The 20,437-nt window shown below is 36.4% G+C and overlaps 1 protein-coding gene across 2 annotated transcripts in view; it reads left to right on the top strand.

The window, feature by feature from the left end:
* Zc2hc1a (zinc finger C2HC-type containing 1A) overlaps window positions 1–20,437 on the top strand; it is a 38,653-nt gene that overhangs the window by 11,748 nt on the left and 6,468 nt on the right. The window contains exons 3-8 of one of the 2 annotated variants that reach the window (XM_038347568.1): window positions 39–155; window positions 6,035–6,176; window positions 7,756–7,904; window positions 9,490–9,583; window positions 10,006–10,105; window positions 18,463–18,579. In XM_038347568.1, coding sequence (XP_038203496.1) covers window positions 39–155; window positions 6,035–6,176; window positions 7,756–7,904; window positions 9,490–9,583; window positions 10,006–10,105; window positions 18,463–18,579 — 719 coding nt within the window. The remainder of the gene's footprint in view (window positions 1–38; window positions 156–6,034; window positions 6,177–7,755; window positions 7,905–9,489; window positions 9,584–10,005; window positions 10,106–18,462; window positions 18,580–20,437) is intronic. The other variant, XM_038347567.1, reaches the window with a different exon arrangement.

The following is a 20,437-nucleotide window of genomic DNA, read 5'->3' as shown; positions in this document are numbered from 1 at the left end:
AAAATAAAATATTATGCTGCATATATTTATTTTAACAGAAAAAACATGGACCCATTTGCCAGAAAACTGCCACTAAAAAGAGGAAGACTTTTGATTCAAGCAGGCAAAGAGCTGAAGGCACTGATATTCCCACAGTCAAACCTCTTAAACCCAGGGTAACTATAAACTTTGGAACAGTGTAAATCTTATTACACTTCTTGAAAAAATCATAATGAGTGTTATTCTAGGTAGAAAAAATAAAATTCAATACTCTGTATTCAGAATAAATATGAGAAACCTAAATCTTATTTTAGTTAACGAGAGAATAAAACTGTCACTGAAAATGGATAAAACTATATGGGAAACTGTGGTTTCAGGTGGCCATTCTAGTTATGGAGAACTTCACTGTGAGCTAGATTGAAAATGGACAATATTTGAGTGACTTCCTCAAACTAGCTATGTGATGCTTTTTATTGTGTGTTGATTTGAATAACAGACAAATAGACTTAATAAAGTGATTTTCTTAAAGTTACATTAGGATTGAAAAAATAACTTAGCAGTTAAGAGTACTTGGTATTCTCCCTGAGGAACCACGGTCAGTTCCCAGCCGCTGTGTCCAGTAGCACATTCTTTTAGAAAATGTTACTTGAAGCTAAGCTAATGAAACATTTATCTTTGCTTTGCTGTCTCTGAATATTTGCAGGGAAGATGTAGACTTGATTAAGAAGCATAAACCAATATTTGAAGTTTTTCATACAAGGTGCTGTTTACATGATTACATTAGCTACCATAAGTGAATAAGCCATATATTTGAGACAGAGTATCTCATAGGTACAGAGGCTGGAGAAAAGAGGGAGAATCTCTGTCAATGTCTGGTGTGTTGGGGTCCCTGGGTAAAGGTCTCGTGTAAATCAGGTCACGGGATTCAGAGTATGAACAAGCTTTATTTTGTATGGCTTTTTATACAGTCTAAAAAGCATTAACCTCAACTCTGGAAATCCCTCTTTACCCACGTACATGATCATGAGAGACTCTTACCTCACCTTGTAATAAACAATATCTCAATAAATAACAGTAATAAAAGTGAAAAGAAGTACATAGAAACAAAGCAAAAAATTTACAGAAGCAAACACTTCCTTAATCTATATCTAGTAGAGCGTGAAGAACTGAGCTCTAAGGCCACTTCCCTATCCAGGGTACAGATTCTGACAGAACGTTGAAAAATGAGCAGAGAAAGTATGCTTTTATTTACGCTTGGTTTGCCAAGCAACCGTTTCCCAGTTTCTTCTCATTTGTCCCAGGAGGACCCTGCACTCTGAGCAGTTCTCTGTCCACAAATCCTGGACATTGATCTGATTATGTGCCATACTATGCTTATTAGGCTTATGTATGCTTCTCTTTCCCTGTACAGTTGTATAATGTTGATAGAGGTAGGGTCTTAGTGACTACTGTGGAGATTACACAAGATCGTAATATTCAGCTGGTACTCTGCTCTTTAAAAAGCTTCATTGAAGCACTTTAAGAATAAAAGCAAAGCAAAACCTTTCCTGAGTAGTTTGCTGCCTGGCTCCTCTGTGAATGTGATCCGTAGTGTGTTAGTAGCTTTATCTGAGAGCACGTTAGAAATGCAGTCTTGGGCCTCACATGTACACATGGAATTAAAATCTGCTGTTTACAAGACCCTTGGGTGAGTCACATACATCTTAAGGTTTGAAAGCAATTAGATGTTATCATTGTAGTATATTCTTACTGTATTTATGTCGAGGAAATCCTACGAAATCACAAGCACCTACATGATAGAACGCACTCTAGTTTGGGTAAAATTAAGAACAAGACATCATGCATAGGCTGTATAAGAATGGCCTACAGCAATTGCAGTCCAGCCTAGATTACCCCCAAAAGCATATGTAGAAAGTTTATGGGCTTCTGTGACTAAGAATATGATGCCTTATACATGAGAGGGTCTTTTTGTCTTAAAGGTAGTTTCTCTAAGCTGAGTTCTTTCAGAATGTATAACTTTTTAACAATGACACCACGTTAGACAGAAGATAAAGTATGCAGACTTGTATTGCTAAAGCCAGAAAGGAGAAAGTGGGGAGGTGGGGAATACACAGTTGAGCAGGCCCTGTGCTAGATGTTTTCAGGACACTTCCTGAAGGTAAGAGGCCCAATTATAAGATGGGTCTCTCTCTAAAAGTGGTTGCCTGAATAGGAAGGGAGAGAGGGTCTCAGCAATAGTCTTCTATTTTCCATAGACAAGTAAAAGGCAAGCACTTGCAGTTATGAGCCTTATTTAGAAGTAGTATGTTCTTTCCCAAAGGGAATTGTCTTTCCCCGTAGCCTAGCAGTTGCCTTTTGCTTTTCTTCTTCCAAATCTCTTCCGAGTGGCTGCTCCAGCATTGCTGCTCTAGTTGGCAGTGTGAATCTGGAGAAGAGAGGCTAAAAATGAGGCTAAAGTCTCATAAATAGCCAAGTTCATTTAGGGCTTCAGATGGTTTATATTTTGAGGGTTAAGCAAGGTCAGGTCATGTGAGCAAAGTTCATTGAGTTCAAATTGTATGCAGACAGAAGGGTAAGGTCCAGGATTTTAGATTGAATATAGTCAGGAAGGCAATCTGTGCTTACAAACATCATCTAAAGAGTAATGGGTAAGATTATAGGTAATCCAAAGTAAAGCCCACTCCTATTATTATAATACCTGGGAGGAGCACAAAAACATTCCAGGAACAGCCCATGTTATGGAGGAACAAAGGTTTACAAGACTTTTGTTTTGTTTACTTAAAATTTTCTCAGAGGCCCTCAGAATTCTCTTCACATAGACCTGTGAAGCTGTATTTGTGGACGTGGTTACCACACCCGAAAAACCAAATACATTCAGGGATGAATAATAAGAAGGCTGTTAGTCTCATTGGCACAGGAGAGAAACAATAAATGGGACCTCCTGAAACTGAGAAGCTCTGTAATGCAAAGGACATGATCAATAAGACATAGCAGCAGTCTACAGAATGGAAAAAGATCTTCACCCACCCCACATTGGGCAGAGGGTTGATCTCCAAAAACTATACAAAGAACTCAAGAAATTGGTCATCAAAATAATAAATAATCCAATAAAAATAATAAAAATAATGGGGTACAGACCTAAACAGAGAACTCTCAACAGATGAATCTAAAATGACTGAAAGACACTTAAGGAAATGCTCAACATCCTTAGCCATCAGAGAAATGCAAATCAAAAGAACTTGTGAAATTCCATCTTACACCTGTAAGAATGGCCAAGATCAAAAACACTGATGACAATTTATGATGAAGAGGATGTGGGGTAAAGGGAACACTCCTCTATTGCTGGTAGCAAAGCAAAATCATACAGCCTCTTTGGAAGTCAGTATGGGAATTTATTAGGTAATTAGTAAACAACCTACCTCAAGACCCAGCAGTACGACTTTTGGGTATACCCAAAGAATGCTCAATCATACCAACAAGGACATGTGCTCAACTGTGTTCATAGCAGCATTATTTGTAATAGGCAAAACCTGGAAACAACCTAAATGCCCCTAGACCGAAGATTGGATAAGGAAAATGTACATTTACACAGTGAAGTACTACACAGTGGAAAAAAAATAATGACATCTTGAAATTTGCAGACAAATGGATGGATCTAGAAAACGTCATATTTAGTGAGGTAACCCAAGCCCAGAAAGAAAATTTTAAGATGTACTCACTCATAAGTGGCTTTTAGACATAAAGCAAAGAAAAACCAGCCTACAATTCACAATCCCAGAGAGCATAGATAACAAAGATAACCCTAAAAGAGACATACATGGATCTACATAGGAGGGAGAAAAAGACAAGATATTTGAGTAGATTGGGAGCATGGAGTTTATTGGAGAGGGTAGAAGGGAAGGGGGAAGGAAGGATGGGAACGGAGAAAAATGCATAACTCAATATAAACAATAAAAATATCCAAAACCAACCAACCAAACAAAAAAACAGGAAGGCTTTTTAGCTTGCCTTGGTAGAAAGATCTGTCTGTGAGGAAAACAAGTAGAAAAGAGCAGTGCACCTTGCCATTAGATGCCTAATTCTGCGGAGCAGATAAATGTCACCATTTAACTGTAAAATAAAGTTTTAATTTTATATTTTTTCATATATATCCATGAGCAAAAGTAGGTTTTCTAACTTTTAACAAAGTTTTTGATACTCTCATAGGATTTTGGGGAATATTGTTTTGTTGTGCTTTAAAAGACGTCAGATAGCATGTGGGCCTGGGAAATTTTGGTGGGAGGTTTTTCAAAATATTTTAATATTAATTTAATTAATATTAATTTAATATTTAATTTTTTAAATATTTTACTTTTAAAAAACAAATATAAGTTTTATGACTTTTTGCTTGTTCCTTTTTTTGTAAAATTATTTTCCATTTTATCTTATGAGATTTCTTGGCAAACTTTTTCTTTTTTGTATCTATTTGTGTAAGAACTATGTATCATATGCTATTTTTAATTTGTAGGTGAATTTGGAAACTTCATACATTGTCACTATATTTACAGTACTATTGCTCACCTTTAATTCCTCCCATGTACTGCTCTCCAAATGCATATCTTCTTTAATTATTGTATGCACACTATATGCATACACCCATGTTTATGTCCAACCTACTGAGTCTATTGGCATTGCTCAGATGTGCATGTGTCCAGGATTGACATTTTGGGATTAGACAACCTATATAGGTGCTCACCCTGGAAGTACATATATTATTCCTCTCCCAGTAGCCACAAACTATCTGTAGCTCTTCATTTACATGTCAGCTGGTGTTGTCATTATGCTGGTCATCTTCAGGCAAGCGTATGGTTTAGTTTTCTATGGATGCAGATTTCCTGGTGTGACTAGTGGGCCCTATCTTGCAGCACGTGTCCTGTCCTCTGACTCTTTATTATTTTTCTCCCCCCTCCCTTTTTTTATTTTGAGCCTTAGATAACAGTGGCTTGCTTCATGGCTGTGTCTGTTGGGGTTGGCTACCGCAGTCACCTGGTCTCTGCAGTTGTGGTTCTCCGTACTGTCTCCTCTTGGATGAGGTGTGAGAACTACACTGTCCCTGTAGTCCTGTACATATGCACATGACCAGAGCTAGACCTAGGAGTTAGGGGTGTAATTTTCACTGTTTACTTTTGCATTTGTATTTTTAAATAACTTTTTTACTTTGATTGAATGCATATTTATTTTTGATTTTAAAAATAAAGACATTAAGAATAGTTAGATTATCAGGTATGTATCTACAGTCATGTATTTAGTTTGTGGTGAATGTTTTATCTCATTGTTGGGGTAGTGTGGAGTAAGGAGTTGAAGGATACAGAAATTACTGCATGATTATCTTTAAATAAACATTTGAACGCTTTATGTCACATTATATGCCAGAATGAATAAAATATACAATGAATAAAATAAAAATGAAATTAAACAAAGCCAAAAAAACCTTCAACAGTAAGTAGTGAATTAACTAACAGTGTTGGAATAATTCTGCGTATCAAATCATCTATAGGTCCACAGGAATTGGAGAGAAAACAAATCTGTGATTGCAGATTTTTCTTCTCTATGTAGGAAGAGTTATTTCAAAAAGCCTAAAAGCCAAGGAAAGAAGTTACCTAGGAATATGACCCATTCACAGAATAAATAGATGACTCAGTGACCTGATGAGAGCATCTTCAGTCTCTCTCAAAAGAAAATCCAGTGAAATCCACATGGGACTGTTTTCTGCCTACCCCTAATGTCAGTTTAAACCCCTTGGTTTTGGGAAAATTTTATTGTAGAGAGGCTGAGAAAGGAGAAGGTCAAAGCAGGAGCACAAATATGGCTATTATACCTGTAGAGGATACTTTAACACTGTCTGCCTTAGGAAGAATTGTGTTTAAAAGCTGCACAGTGTGATTGCAGATTTTTATATTGGGAAAAATCACTGATGAATTCTAAGAGATCACTAAAAATAATATGGCTTTATCTGAAATTTTATTTCAGTATTTTAGAAAATATATTATTGATTTTCTTTTTTCCTTATTTTTAGCCAGAACCACCAAAGAAGCCATCTAATTGGAGAAGAAAGCATGAGGAATTCATTGCCACCATAAGAGCAGCAAAGGGCCTTGATCAGGCACTTAAAGAGGGTGGCAAACTTCCTCCTCCTCCGCCGCCTTCCTATGACCCTGGTATGTGGAGTGTTGCTGACAGGGATGGATGTTCATGTGGGCACTGAATGATAGAATTTGTATTTCCAGTTGATATAAAATAATTTTTATGTTGAAACCAAATGACATAGAATGTTGAAATACTATGGTCTCAAATAGTGGTGATAATCCAAGCATCTAGATGTAAAGATATAGACTTACAGCGCAATAAATACAAACATTACTTTTTATCACAATGCTTTTGTTTAAACATAGCTTTATGTCCTAAAACTTTGGTATCTTGCCTGAAAAGAAAGTTATATTTTTAAAATATATTATTAATCCAGACCCTGTGGTATAGACCAATTACCTAAATTATGTTTTAAAAATAATATATTGATACAGTTTCTACTGGGAAACTATCAGTTGTACTGCTAATTATTAACAAGGTAAAGATTGTAGGAAATACTATGAGATATTGAGACAGACTTAAAGTAGTAGAATTTACATTTTATTGCTGGGTATTATAGCATCGTCAACAGGATGTCATTTTAACGTAAACAGCCATATTAAAATTGACTTGGTTGTCTGGACTGGAGTTTACTTCCTAGCAAAGAGAATGTTCTTCAGCAAACGTGGATTTTATGCTAGAGGAGACATTTGCCAGCTACTTCAGTAAAAGGCTAAGTTGTACTTAGGTATTGGATATCGCTAAGGCTACTGAGAACTACTTAGCTTTTACTTGTTATAAGCCATGGATAATATGTAAATGAATCAGTAGAGTTCTATTTACAAAAGAACAAACTTTTTTTTTCAAAAGCAGGCAATAGGCAGGCCAGATTACGCTTCCATGCGATAACCTGCCAACTCCTGAAGTATTAATGATGCTGTGCATTTCTGGAATAATCCAGCTGGGCTACCTGGGGCCCTTCCTAGTTGACATTTATTTTCTGTAACATTGAGCTCCCCTGCTTTAGAGGCATTTCCATACTACATCTTAGCTTCTGCATCTTTTCCAGTCCATGTAAGCACTGCAGCGGTGGCTCTGCAGGGCAGTCCGCCTGTCGGAATCCTCCCAGTGTTTGAGCCGGACATTCGGATTGTTGCTAATAGTTTAGTCTAAAGTTTGACTTATGCCAGTGAAACTCTGATTTTTAAATTACCTCTTCCATTTCTTGGGACCTCTTTTTAGAAAATACATTTCTTGGCAGTATTTTACCTATTTTTTATTTTTTGAAGAAAGACATTTTAGTTTAATCTGTACATAAATTTATATTCCAATGTGTTTTTATTTAGGTGCCATATAAAGTTCATGTCCATGGTCAAAGAAAACAATGCTTTTCTCTTACTGGTTTTTTCTACTGACACTTTATTTTATTTTTTCCTTCAGTTTAACTTAAATTGATTCAAATGCAGGAGATAGAAAAGGCTTTTGAACTTTTTCTTAACTATCTACTAAGTTTAGGGTCAGCCACATTGGATGTTGTATGAGAGTGGGAACCATGCTTATCAGATGGCATTATTTATATTGTTTATTCATCTTGAACTACTGGTCATAAAAGCTTTTACTGCCCACTACGGTGTTGTGTTACTAACGTCTTTCTCCTTTGATGTGCTTTAGATTACATCCAGTGTCCATATTGCCAGAGGAGGTTCAATGAAAACGCAGCGGACAGACACATCAACTTTTGTAAAGAACAGGCGGCGCGTATTAGTAATAAGGGCAAATTTTCTGCTGAAGCCAAAGGAAAGCCAGCTTCTCGGCCACAGGTGAACGCATGAGTTCAATTATTTCTAAAAACTAGTGAGAATGTGCCTCTTTGAGATTCATAGTTTTATGTTTATAATGTATAACACTAAACTATAGTTTTCCCATCAGCTAAAATGGATGTTGCTAAGGGCTTTGATGTATAATTTGAATTACTTGAGAGAAAAATTAACACAGATTAGTTTATTAAGATATTTCATTTAGTAGGGGCTTCATTCTTTTCTAGTATTGCTAGAAAAGAATTGCATTTTATTGGTCTTTTTTATTCAATTTAAAATATATTCTAATTTTTAATCTTTTTAATCATAGTTCATTTTAAATGAATCATTTATTGGCAGATAATTATAGTATTCTAGATACATTTTGTTTATTTTAATTCTGTTTTGGTTCAAGAATGTATTTTCCAAAGTTTTTACACTATTAAAATGTGTTCTGCTATCCTGTATGTGGTCTTATGGTATTTGCTGCATGGCGTCTGTAGTGGAATGTTTGTTCTATGTAGTGTGTTGGGATGTATAAATGCCAGGCCAACTGACTGATTCCTATTGGCATTTCTTTTGATTCTCACACCAATGAAAGGAGATTTGCTAAAATATTTAGCTTGATTATAGTATTTTCTGTTTTTCCTGGTAATTTTGCCACTTGTATATCACATATATGGAAATTTTTTAGATTGTAGTAGTAATGTCTGCAGTTATAATCCATGATATCTAGTGCCCTACTTATTGGTCCTTTAAAGTATATTTTTTTCTGGTGATTTTTTTGAAGTATATTTTATCTCATAAAAAAATTAGTTATTTCTACTTATGATGCTTGGTGTTGCTCACAATGTTTTCTTTCTTTTCTCTAACTTAAATATGTTTTTTCTAGTCTTTATACTAGACTACAAATAGTTTTTTTTTAATTTGTTTGGCAAGCACCCTGGGTCATTTGTTTGGACATATACTTGAAATGAAATGCAATTATTTTTATACTTTGTTTGACATCTTTCATGCTTCTGCCTTCAGTTTTCTTCATATATACAAACGCATGTACATTATTCCTCTGCTTTATTCTTTTTACTAAATGAAAAGCCAGGCTTTGTTCTTGTTGTTTTTCTAACTCTTTTACACTGTCTTTCTGGAAACATTTTGAATTAAATTAAGTGGTGTCATTTATTTGTCTGATTGGTGTGCTGGCAAGTATTTGCTGCAATCTCAAATGGGGTTGAAATGACTTTTTTTTCCTCACCTAATCTAAAATTTATAGCTTTTAAAATATTTTTCAAATAATTGTGAATTTTTTGTAGTTTCCTGAGACATTTACAGTTTTTATAGAAGTGTTACTTTACTCAAACATTTTTGTAAAAGTAATCTTGTTTTGATTTCTGTATCAGAGTACTGTATTTTATAAGCGTGAACATTTGACTCAGCATTACTAAATTGATTTAGAATGCTGCATAAATGTCGTCACCATCTATCTCTGTAGCCTTTTCTCATAAACAAAAAGTCTGTCATTAGGTCTCCTGTGATGTTGAATTACTTGCAAGTTTGCATTTCCTGATAACAAAATGATGTTGATAATTTTTTTTAATTTTCATTATTTTAGTATAAACCATCTCCACTTAAAAAATCAAATTCTCCTGGAACTGCAGCATCATCCCGACTACCACAGCCAAGTACTGCTAGCAAAACTGTTGTAGGTAATGAGATTCGCATGGCAAACTAAACAAACAGAAGAAAACCATGTTAGTTGATGTGGAAATGCCAGTAGTGGCCTTTTCTAGATCAGTAGTTCTTTCTGAGTAAAACTGAAATAGTGTTGACTAACTTCTGCAGCCCAGTTCTCTTGATTACTTGAAAGGCCACGGTGTTTTTGTGCAGTTCTTATACCTGAACTTGGCAGCTGTTCTGAGAAGACAAGTCCTAACGACTTGAAGAAGATAACCCTGAAGTGGGATGCTGTTTGTGTGCCAATGACGAGATAACATACTCCTCATTAGTAGTTGTAAATTATGTAGAACTAGGCACAGTGTTGATAAAGAACTGCTTTCCTTGTTAGAGGCTCTGTTTTGTATGACTTTGCTTTGAGACTTGTTAAAACTGTTGCCTTTTTTATCATAAGGTGTGCCTTCGGGTAAAGCATCTTCAGTTAACAGTTCTTTGGGAAACAAACTCCAGACCTTGTCACCTTCTCATAAAGCAATATCAGCCCCCCAGGCAGGGTAAGTCCATGCTGAGTGTGTTCTTGGTGTATACATTTCAGATACATCACTGTTCTGTTTGTCTTTATTTTTTCTAAGTGTGTGCATTTCCTTCAGCGCATTGCTGGAAAGAAGATAGTCAGCGATGCTATGGCGCAGTCTCAGTTTACTGTTCAGAGACTGTAGTATGTTTTCTTAAAGTGCATGCGTGTGTGTCTGTGTTCGTGTGTGTGTGCGTGTGTGTATGTGTGTATGCGTGTTCGTGTGTGTGTGCGTGCGTGTGTGTGTGTGTGTGTGTGTGTGTGTGTTTGAGTGGACAGCTTTATTTTGGGGCATCTGAGAAGCAATGTAAAGTATAAACGTTTAGAAGCAGCTGTAATATGTCAAGCACTATTTATCAGCCCTTGTGCTGCACAGTGTGCATGGGATTTAGTTCAGTCTCCTTTGTCATGGAGCAACTTAGAGAATCAGATTTGTTTAAAACTATTTTGGAAAAGCCAGGTACTGACTGAAATCTATTTAACTAGAAAACAGTTGAGTGTTTTTATTATAATGTATGAAAATCAATGAAATGTATAGTTTTGATAGAATAGTATGTATAGAAATATATTTGGCAACTATATATATATATATAAATGCGTTTTCATGATTTTGCTATGAGAATATATAGGATACAGCATTCAAAATGGAATTTTCTGTAGTATACTTACATTGTATGAAGTGTAATATAATGGAACTAAAAATATGTTAGACAAAGTGGCAGAATTATTCTTCCTATAAGTCTATCATTATATACATATGGCTTTTAGTAAAATAGCTTTTACCTTCAGTAATCCATTGTATTGTCGGAAACTTTGTAGATAACATTAGAAGTTTATTATCTAAACACTTACTTTTGTAGCTTTCCTTTCCTCTATTAATGAATCACACAGCTAAGGGATTACCACAAAACCAGTAATACAGACGTTCTTGTCTTTCTTTACATGTGTGGTTGCTTACAGAAAAATAACTCACTTTATATTCAAATATACTTTACCTCTGACTCAAAGTCACATATTATCATGAAGAAAATTTACAGAGAAATAATTGTTAATTGTCATTACCTATTTTTTTTCTCACTCAATTCAGACAGCATAGGAAATCCAAGATATACAAAGACTTCGAGTTTGGGGAGATGAGTCAGTGGGTAACACATTTGCCATGATAGTATGAGTATCTGAATTCCAATCCCAGAACCCATGTAAGACACAGGCATTATGATGCCCATTACTGTAATCCATCATTCTGCCAGGGTTATGGGGGGCAGAGACAGAATCCCTGGATGCTCATGGACCAGCTAGCCTGATATACATAGCAGCAAACAAGAGACTTGGGGCAAAAAGGCAGAGGTGAGGACCAGTTCCTGATGTTGTCCTCTTAGCTTTACATGTACAGCATGGCACATGTGTGCTTACACTTAGACACACCAGTATGTATACATATACACACAAATATCACATACCCACATACAAGTTTAAAGGGCTGACTATATAACTCATTGGTGGGACAGTTGCCTAGCATGTGCAAAGCATTGAGTTCCATTCCCAGCATCAAGAAGAATACAAATAATGAAGACTACATAATAGAAACAAAAACAAAAACAAGCTAACAAAATACTAACAAAATACAATAAATCGTCTTCTTATTTCATCATCTGGTGGTTAAAAAAACAAAACAATACTAATTTCTTTTTGTCTTCTCAACTGTTGAACTCATTAAATAGTAGTATATAGACATTTACCATAGCAAGGAGAATTGTTTTTACTTGGGCTGTAGTCTTTTTAGTGTTTTGGTTACAGCTGATTATAAGTTAGAAGGCAATATTTTTCAATACTTCTGTTATATTGTTGGTTTTCTCTTTGGTCATATTAAGTTATATTACAAATTTTTTAAGTAGGTTGTGGACATGAAGCTGGATGGTAGATTTTTCAAAAAGAATTTTGGGACTGGGAAACTGTTTCAGTGGTTAAAGAAGATGCTATACATGCATGAGGTCTAGAGTTCTGATCCCCAGAAGCCATACAATACTGAGTGGGCATAGCAGTCTGCTGGGATGCCAGCCCTGGAGGTGGCTTCTTAGTTTCCAGATTAAGCCGACAGGACTAACCTTACCAATAGCTCTGGGTTTGATTTTTGAGTCCCTGCATCAGTGAATACGGTGGAAGAACAGTCAAGGATGATTCCTGATACCAACTTCAATCCTTCATGTGATTATTCATAGAATACACACCCACAGACAGACACATACACACCCACACATGCTGTACACACACATGCATACATCATATACACCCTCACACAGACACATACACACCCACACATGCTGTACACACACATGCATACATCACATACACCCTCACACAGACACATACCCACCCACACAAGCTGTACACACACATGCATACATCATATACACCCTCACACAGACACATACCCACCCACACATGCTGTACACACACATGCATACATCATATACACCCTCAGACAGACACATACACACCCACACATGCTGTACACACACATGCATACATCACATACACCCTCAGACAGACACATACCCACCCACACATGCTGTACACACACATGCATACATCATATACACCCTCAGACAGACACATACACACCCACACATGCTGTACACACACATGCATACATCACATACACCCTCACACAGACACATACCCACCCACACAAGCTGTACACACACATGCATACATCATATACACCCTCAGACAGACACATACACACCAACACATGCTGTACACACACATGCATACATCATATACACCCTTAGACAGACACATGTTGTAGGAGGCTGCTAGTTAATTTCCCTACCGCCATCAGTTCAGACTCAAAATAACCACAAAATGCTGTATTAATTAAATCACTGCTTTACCCATTAGCTGTAGATTCTTATTGGCTGACTCTTACATCTGAATTTAACCCACTTTTATTTATCTGTGTATTGCCACAAGGCTGTGACTTACTGGCAAATGTCTGTCTCTGGTGGCTCCATGGCTTCTCCCTGCCTCCGCCTCCTTTCTCCCAGCATTCAGTTTAGATTTCCCTGCCTAGCTCTGTTCTACCCTATCACCGGCCCAAAACATCTTCTTTTTTTAACCAGTTGTATTCACAGCATATAGAAGGGACTCCCACATCATGCACCCACACACATTGAAAAATAATCAGACAAAAGCTTATACATACATGTGCAAACACCACACACAAAAGAGAGAAAGAAGAGTCAGCAACAGAAAGCGCACAAGAGTGGGTGAGTGAGCACACTGCTCGTGGAGTCAGAAAACCAGGCTCTTGCATTCTACTGTGCTACTAGGTAGGTATGTAGCAATATCTTTCTGACACTGCTTTGTGACTGTGAATACACTTTGATTCCTGTTGTAAAAAAAACCTGAACAACGTTTATATGAACCTGAGAAAAAAATGGTTTTACCAACAGGCAGAGATTTTGAACAAATACTTTTATATGTATTGTATTGCTTATTGTGCCATGAAAATTGAACACCTTGGTTGTCCCATATCTTATTAAACTGTCAGTCATATGTGTTCAGATTCTAATTATCTATATAGAAGTTCCTTCTACTTGAAGAGGAATTACTGTTTACTTTGGGTCAATAGATTTACTGTATTAGTTTGAGTATTATTTTTATTGAGCATATTCTTGTTATGTGTCAGAACCACTCCACAGCTGTCTAGCACCAGCCACCATTTCTGTTTTAGAGTCTTTGAAGCAGTGATTCATTTGTTTCCTTTGCTAAATTGTAAAAACACCATGATGGCAGAATCAACAATATGAAAAAACCCATCCTAACTAAATTTCTGATATTTTTAAGGGTTGACTGATAAAAATAATGGATTAATAAATTAAATTAATCAACTATAAACTTGTTGGCTTATTCTAGAGTAGTGGTCCTGGTGAAGAATATTGTAAAGTTTTCATGGCAATGATGTTTTCCAGTTATCCATTAATTCAGGATTGAGTGACAACTTTGAAGGTATTAAACATCATATGAGACTGATAAACATGTGATGATCCTATAGCTGTTTCAAGGATGCTGTTTATAATCTTTAGTATAGTTAACTTTATTCATGTATGCTAGTCTATCATAGTCTATCATATATTGGAATCATGACATTTTAATATTTGTAGTTGGAATATTGTCACCTTTGAGTAAAATCACAAAACTGACATGTCTTAAGCTGTGTTTTCTCCCCCGCCCCTTCCACCTTGGTTTCTTGACACAAGCTTTCTCTGTGTAACAGCCCTAGTTGTCTTCATACTCACTCTGAAGACCAGGCTGGCCTTGACCTCACAGAGATCTACCTGCCTCTGCCTCCTGAGTGCTGAGATTAAAGATGTGCACCACCACTGCCCAGCATACATATCATTTTCAGTAGCTAAATTACTCTTTCAATAATTTCCTTCAGTTACTATGGGAAAAATGTTTAGAGATTGACCATAGTAGATGGGGTAAAATGTAGCTACAGAGTACATGTAAGGAATATTTGTGAGTGCAGGTGGGCATATGTACACAGATGTGTGTGCATGATTGTGTGTTGGCCTGAGGTCAGTATTGATTGCTATTATCTCTTTTTTTGAAACAGGGATTGATGTGGGATTTCCCTCTGTATGCTGTGATTACTGTTGGCTAGTAAAGAAACTGTCTTATACTTGTGATATGGTAGAGTTGATCTAGGCAGGGAAAACTAAACTGACTGCTGAGAGAAAGAAGGTAGAGTCAGAAGCCATTGAGCTGCCACCAGAGTCAGACATGCTAAAACTTCGCCAGTAAGCCACTGCCTCATGATGATACACAGATTAATAGAAATGGGTTAAATTAAGATGTAAAAGTTAGCCAATAAGAAGCTAGAGCTAATGGGCCAAGCAGTGATTTAATTAATAAAATTTCTGTGTGGTTATTTTGGGAGTTTGGGAAGCTGGGAAACAAACAAGAAGTTTCCCAATGACAGACAGGGTCTGTCATTGAATTCTGCCAGCATGCTGGCCTGAGCCAGAGGGATTCTCCCATCATCACCCAGTACAGGTGCTCACAATGATGCTCATCATTTTATAGGGTTTCTGGGAGTTCAAACCCATGTTCTCTTGCTTGTGCAGCAAGCAGTTTATTGACTGAGCCATCTCCCTAGCCCTAGAGAACACTATTTAATAAAAAATTGAATTTGAATTTAATACTTTGCTAAATTAGTAAGAAATAAATGCCTCTAGTTTTATGATCATAGTGTGTTCCTATAAAAATTTTTCTTTTGCATTTATTCACTTTGTATGTGCATGTGCATACAAAGGCATGCACGTTAGTGGGAAATAGGTGTTACATTTTTTCCACCATGTGCATCCTGGGGATTGAACTCAGGTCATCAGGCTTATCAAGAAATACCTTTATTTGCTGAGCCTTCTTGCCAACCCAGAAACCTCTTTCTTCTGGTGTATGAACAAACCTAGCTTGTTATGTGGATTAGAAATGATTAATGATTGTGGCTATTGTGTTAGGGTGATTTCTGTATTGTGGAATTGGTATATGAAATTATCTGTGATGGATTAGAATTTAGATCAATGTGCATATACAAACATACACACATACATACATACATACATACATACATCATTCTAGAGCATTGAATGTCAAAGAATATCCCAACTTCAGAGATCCACAAAATAACAAATGCGACTTGGTAAATTTTTCCAGTATGATTCCTGAGACCATCTCCTGATTATGCAACAATCGGTGCCATTTTCTGCAGCTAAGGACTCATCATAAGCAGGGAGGTTATTTCTCAGTGGACTTATTTTTTATATCAGCAGGAAACAAGGAACTTTTTTGAAGTTGAAAGTTGCTTCATGAGGAATGGGTTGAGATCATTGCCAAATATTTCCTCAAGTGGCTATTCATTTATGAATCCTTTAAAAATTCAAAAACCCTGTATGAGATCTTGATAAACTATTGACATTTATATATTTTACTTTGTCAGTAGGAGATTGTAGCAGAACATAGGCTTGACTTTATCCCCAACCACATTTACTAATATTTAGTCTAAGAAGTATTTGAATTTTGTATCTATCTAAAATAATCATTTTTATGGCCACTACATAAACTTTATATAGTGGGTTGAATTTGTAGCTGACATGGAGAAATCATCTCTGGGGCCCTCCTTTCAGTTAGGCTTTCTCATTGGAAACATTCTCAGCACTCTAGTGCATAACCAACAGGAAACAGTTACCTTAGGTCATTGCCTTAGGCTTTTATTCAATTCTATGTATCTCTTTTTTTCTCTGTTGATTCACATGCAACATTTAAATACTTGTTACCATAATTAAAGAATCTGTTTTTATTTAAAATATACTTAAGTTTGGGTTTTTTGTGTGTAGTACAGAGGGTTAAATCCAGGATCTTCAGTGTTCTAAGCTAAAGTTTTCTACAGATCTATCTTTAGTAACTCTTTCTCTGTGACAGATTTCAGTCCTTATTCACAAGTCAGATGCCTTCTTAAAGGCGGTGTCTGTGACAGTATGCTCTGATAATTCTTAACATTTACCAGTTCAAAGCACAAACATGACCAATTAGAATTTGAAGTCATCGGACTTCAAATTGGATTGTTTCATAATCCTATAAATTAACGATAAATTTTAATCTCAAAGATTTGCAGAAATTATGTTTAAGACATCTGCTGCAGGTTGTTTGAAATGTGTGTACCACTGCGTGCATTTACCATCAACTTTGCTGCATAGACAGCGACCATCAAATGACTTAAATGTTGCTCCTGAGAGACGCGTAGGTTCTAGAAAGCTGAACAGATTCATCCTGGATACTAACCTCTTTAAGAGCACGCATCAGGTCTTTGGTTTTCTACTCCGTTCTCTCAGATTAGCAGTGTCTGACCATATCATGTGTCTTTAGGGCTTACTGCGTGAAATGAGTTAAAACTAAAACCATGAGTGAGAGAGCAGATATCTCCTTAAGGAATGTATGTGAGGCGGAATCTCACTGTTGTTCTGACTGGCTTAGAATTTACAGTTGAAGACTAGGCTGGGCTGGAACTCACAGTTATCCTCCTGCCTCTGCCTCTGGAGTACTGGAATTTTTTTTTTTTTTTTTTTTTTTGGTTTTTCGAGACAGGGTTTCTCTGCAGCTTTTGAGCCTGTCCTGGAGCTAGCTCTTGTAGACCAGGCTGGTCTCGAACTCACAGAGATCCGCCTGCCTCTGCCTCCTGAGTGCTGGGATTAAAGGCGTGCGCCACCACCGCCCGGCTTGGAGTACTGGAATTAAAGGCTTGCACTTCTGCACCTAGTTCAAGAATATCTTTAAGGGGCTGGAGAGATGGCTCAGTGGTTAAGAGCATTGCCTGCTCTTCCAAAGGTCCTGAGTTCAATTCCCAGCAACCACATGGTGGCTCACAACCATCTGTAATGAGGTCTGGTGCCCTCTTCTGGCCAGCAGGCATACATGCAGACAGAATATTGTATACATAATAAATAAATATTTTTTAAATAAGAATATCTTTAATATTAAATGTGGCATTTTTCTTACCACCAATTTGAGATAATTTTTCTAATTTGCAAATTTTCCTGTTTTCTCCCATGAATGGTTGTTTAGTGGTGATAGTATACGATTTGACCACATAGAGCTAATGTAAGACAATGAAGTGTCCTACGAACCTGCAGTTAGCACTTGCATCCGCTAGATGGAGATATTGTATACTTTAGGTTTAAAGGGTTCACAATGGTGTGATTGCATGTTTTACCTGTGATATTTAGATTGACCATGTCTTTTAAAATATAGATCGTGTTTTGCCTTTTCACTATATATATCCCAGAAATAAACTTATTCCTTATTATAAAGTGAGATATGATACATATTTAAGGATTCCATATACAATTAAATCTTTCAAATACAAGGGCAATCATAAAGTAAAATAATAGAGAAGAAAGGTTCTTCCATTTCAGGGAAAATGAAAACTTTTGTTATTTGTGCATAACAGCTCCTACTTCACTTCTAGCTTCACATATTCCATTGCTTCCTAATTTATTCCTTTTTCTTGATGAATGTGAAACTAACACCACATGGAAACTGGCAAGGTTGCCTAAATGGTCAAGGCACACCGGTCTAATGATGGGCACTTTATGATCAGAAGTTTAGACATGTGCTTTTGTCCTGGCAGTTAGTTATTTAAGAAAAGTGTGTGGATTTCTAGTGAACAAGAGTTTCTTTATCTGAAGAAAAATAATCCTTATGTCTACATAATTCTTTAGAGGCAAACAACCAGTAGCAATCTCCTTATGGGTACACCTTTATATATTTTAATAGTAAGATGGACAAGTTAGGCCCTCCTCTTCGAACTGGAAGACATGTGCAAAGGTTGTATGACAGTGATACAAAGTCAGACAGTGCCTTCAAAAGACATGAGTTATTACCCGTTTACAAGTAAGTATTTATAATGCAGTTTGGTTGGTCTTTATCAGATATTTCTTACAGGCTCTATGTTATAGACTATTGTAATTTTTAACCTGTGTGAAAGTAATCTTAATCATTTTAAGCCATTTTAGTGCTAAATTTCTTTACAAGCCATAAAATGTTTTTGGTTTTCTATTCAAATTAACATCAATCATGCCTTAATGTTAATTTTAGAAGATGTTGTAGTAGTCACCTTCAACAATTATTTTTTTGAATGTTAAATATTTTAGGAGTCGTAGCCTTATAAAGAAATATATAAGGCAAGTTACATAATCGAGCAGATGACGAGCTATAGCTAGAGGAACAAAGATCCTAGAACAGCAATCAAGTGATTCCCAGGCCTCTAGTTGTTTACAAGTGGCGCATGAGGAGGCATGATGCTGCTGGATACACGCCTATCTCTCTGGCCTGCTCGCCAAGCAGGCCTGCAGTCAGTCATTCAGAAAATGCTAGGGCATGAGATTTCAGGATTCACAGATCTGAGCTTCAGTGCTATTAATTTTAGTCCTCATTTTTAAATGATGAAATTAGTATGTAACAAATGAATATCTGTTTAAAATTTTAAAGTATTAATGAAGTTAACAGTGTATCCCACTTATTATTCACCATGAATACAGTGATAGATTCCAGCTAGGCATGCAGTGAGACAGTTACAGGAGAACATTCTAACATAGCATGGTTGCTTTTAAGTAGTTAGTGATCATTTGTAGAAGACATTGTGTTCTGAGCTTTGAGTTGATGCAGAGATTAGGGGAAACTGTGTAGGAAAAAAAGAAGTGTAATTTTATAATTAGTCTATTTTTTATATGTTTGAACTATATATAGAACATTAAGTTCACATATAGACTTAGGGTAAATACTTACCAGATTGTGTCCAGGAAGAAAATGTTTTGAGTATGTGAGCAGCATGTTAAGAATTGATCAGCATAGATAGTTGTTTTCAGTCATTTCAGGACGGCTCTTGAAAGTCAGATTTCCTCTCTCAGAAGATATTAGAAAAACAGTAGGCATATAATATTATAGCGATTTAAGTTGATAATCTTATATTTCCCTTTAATCTTTTAAAGTTTGGTCTATTTGTAGATGATAGTCAAGGTATTTTTAGCCGTGTATCTTAGACGCATTATGTGAGGGTAATTATATGCCTGGCAATATTTTTAAAAAAGAAACTATACTTCCTATTTGGATGACACTCTGGCAATTTTTTTAATGTAGAGATCAACGTAGAAAGGCACGATCCAGCTCTACTTTATAAAAGTGGAATAGAGCCGGGCGGTGGTGGCGCACGCCTTTAATCCCAGCACTCCGGAGGCAGAGGCAGGCGGATCTCTGAGTTCGAGGCCAGCCTGGTCTACAAGAGCTAGTTCCAGGACAGGCTCTAGAAACTACAGGGAAACCCTGTCTCGAAAAACCAAAAAAAAAAAAAGTGAAATAGAATAAGCCTCACAGATAGACGTAGGGGAACTGTTCGGTTATCTATCAGTGCACCAAAACCTTTCTTTGCTTCTTGGAGAAGTAGCTACTCAGAACAACCATTCTGAACTGTAGCATTGTGTATGGAATATAGGATCTGCAGTATTATTCACCAAATTTAAGTACTGATCTGGCCACATAATAACATTTCAGCTTATACAGTCTCTAAACACAGGATCTCCAAGCCGAGCATGTCGTACAATGTCTAAACCAAAATGTCAACATGGAATGGAATGATACCTTCATACTTAGTGTACTGAGTATTTGGAGAATAGTTAATAGTTAATACATGCATGTATTCTGGAAGTAGTTGTTCAACCTATTAGGGAAACTTCCTACTTACCATATACATAAG

This window comes from Arvicola amphibius, chromosome 11, assembly GCF_903992535.2.
Source record: "Arvicola amphibius chromosome 11, mArvAmp1.2, whole genome shotgun sequence".
NCBI classification, from domain to species: Eukaryota; Metazoa; Chordata; class Mammalia; order Rodentia; family Cricetidae; genus Arvicola; species Arvicola amphibius.
This window is presented reverse-complemented; position numbering and strand designations above follow the sequence as displayed.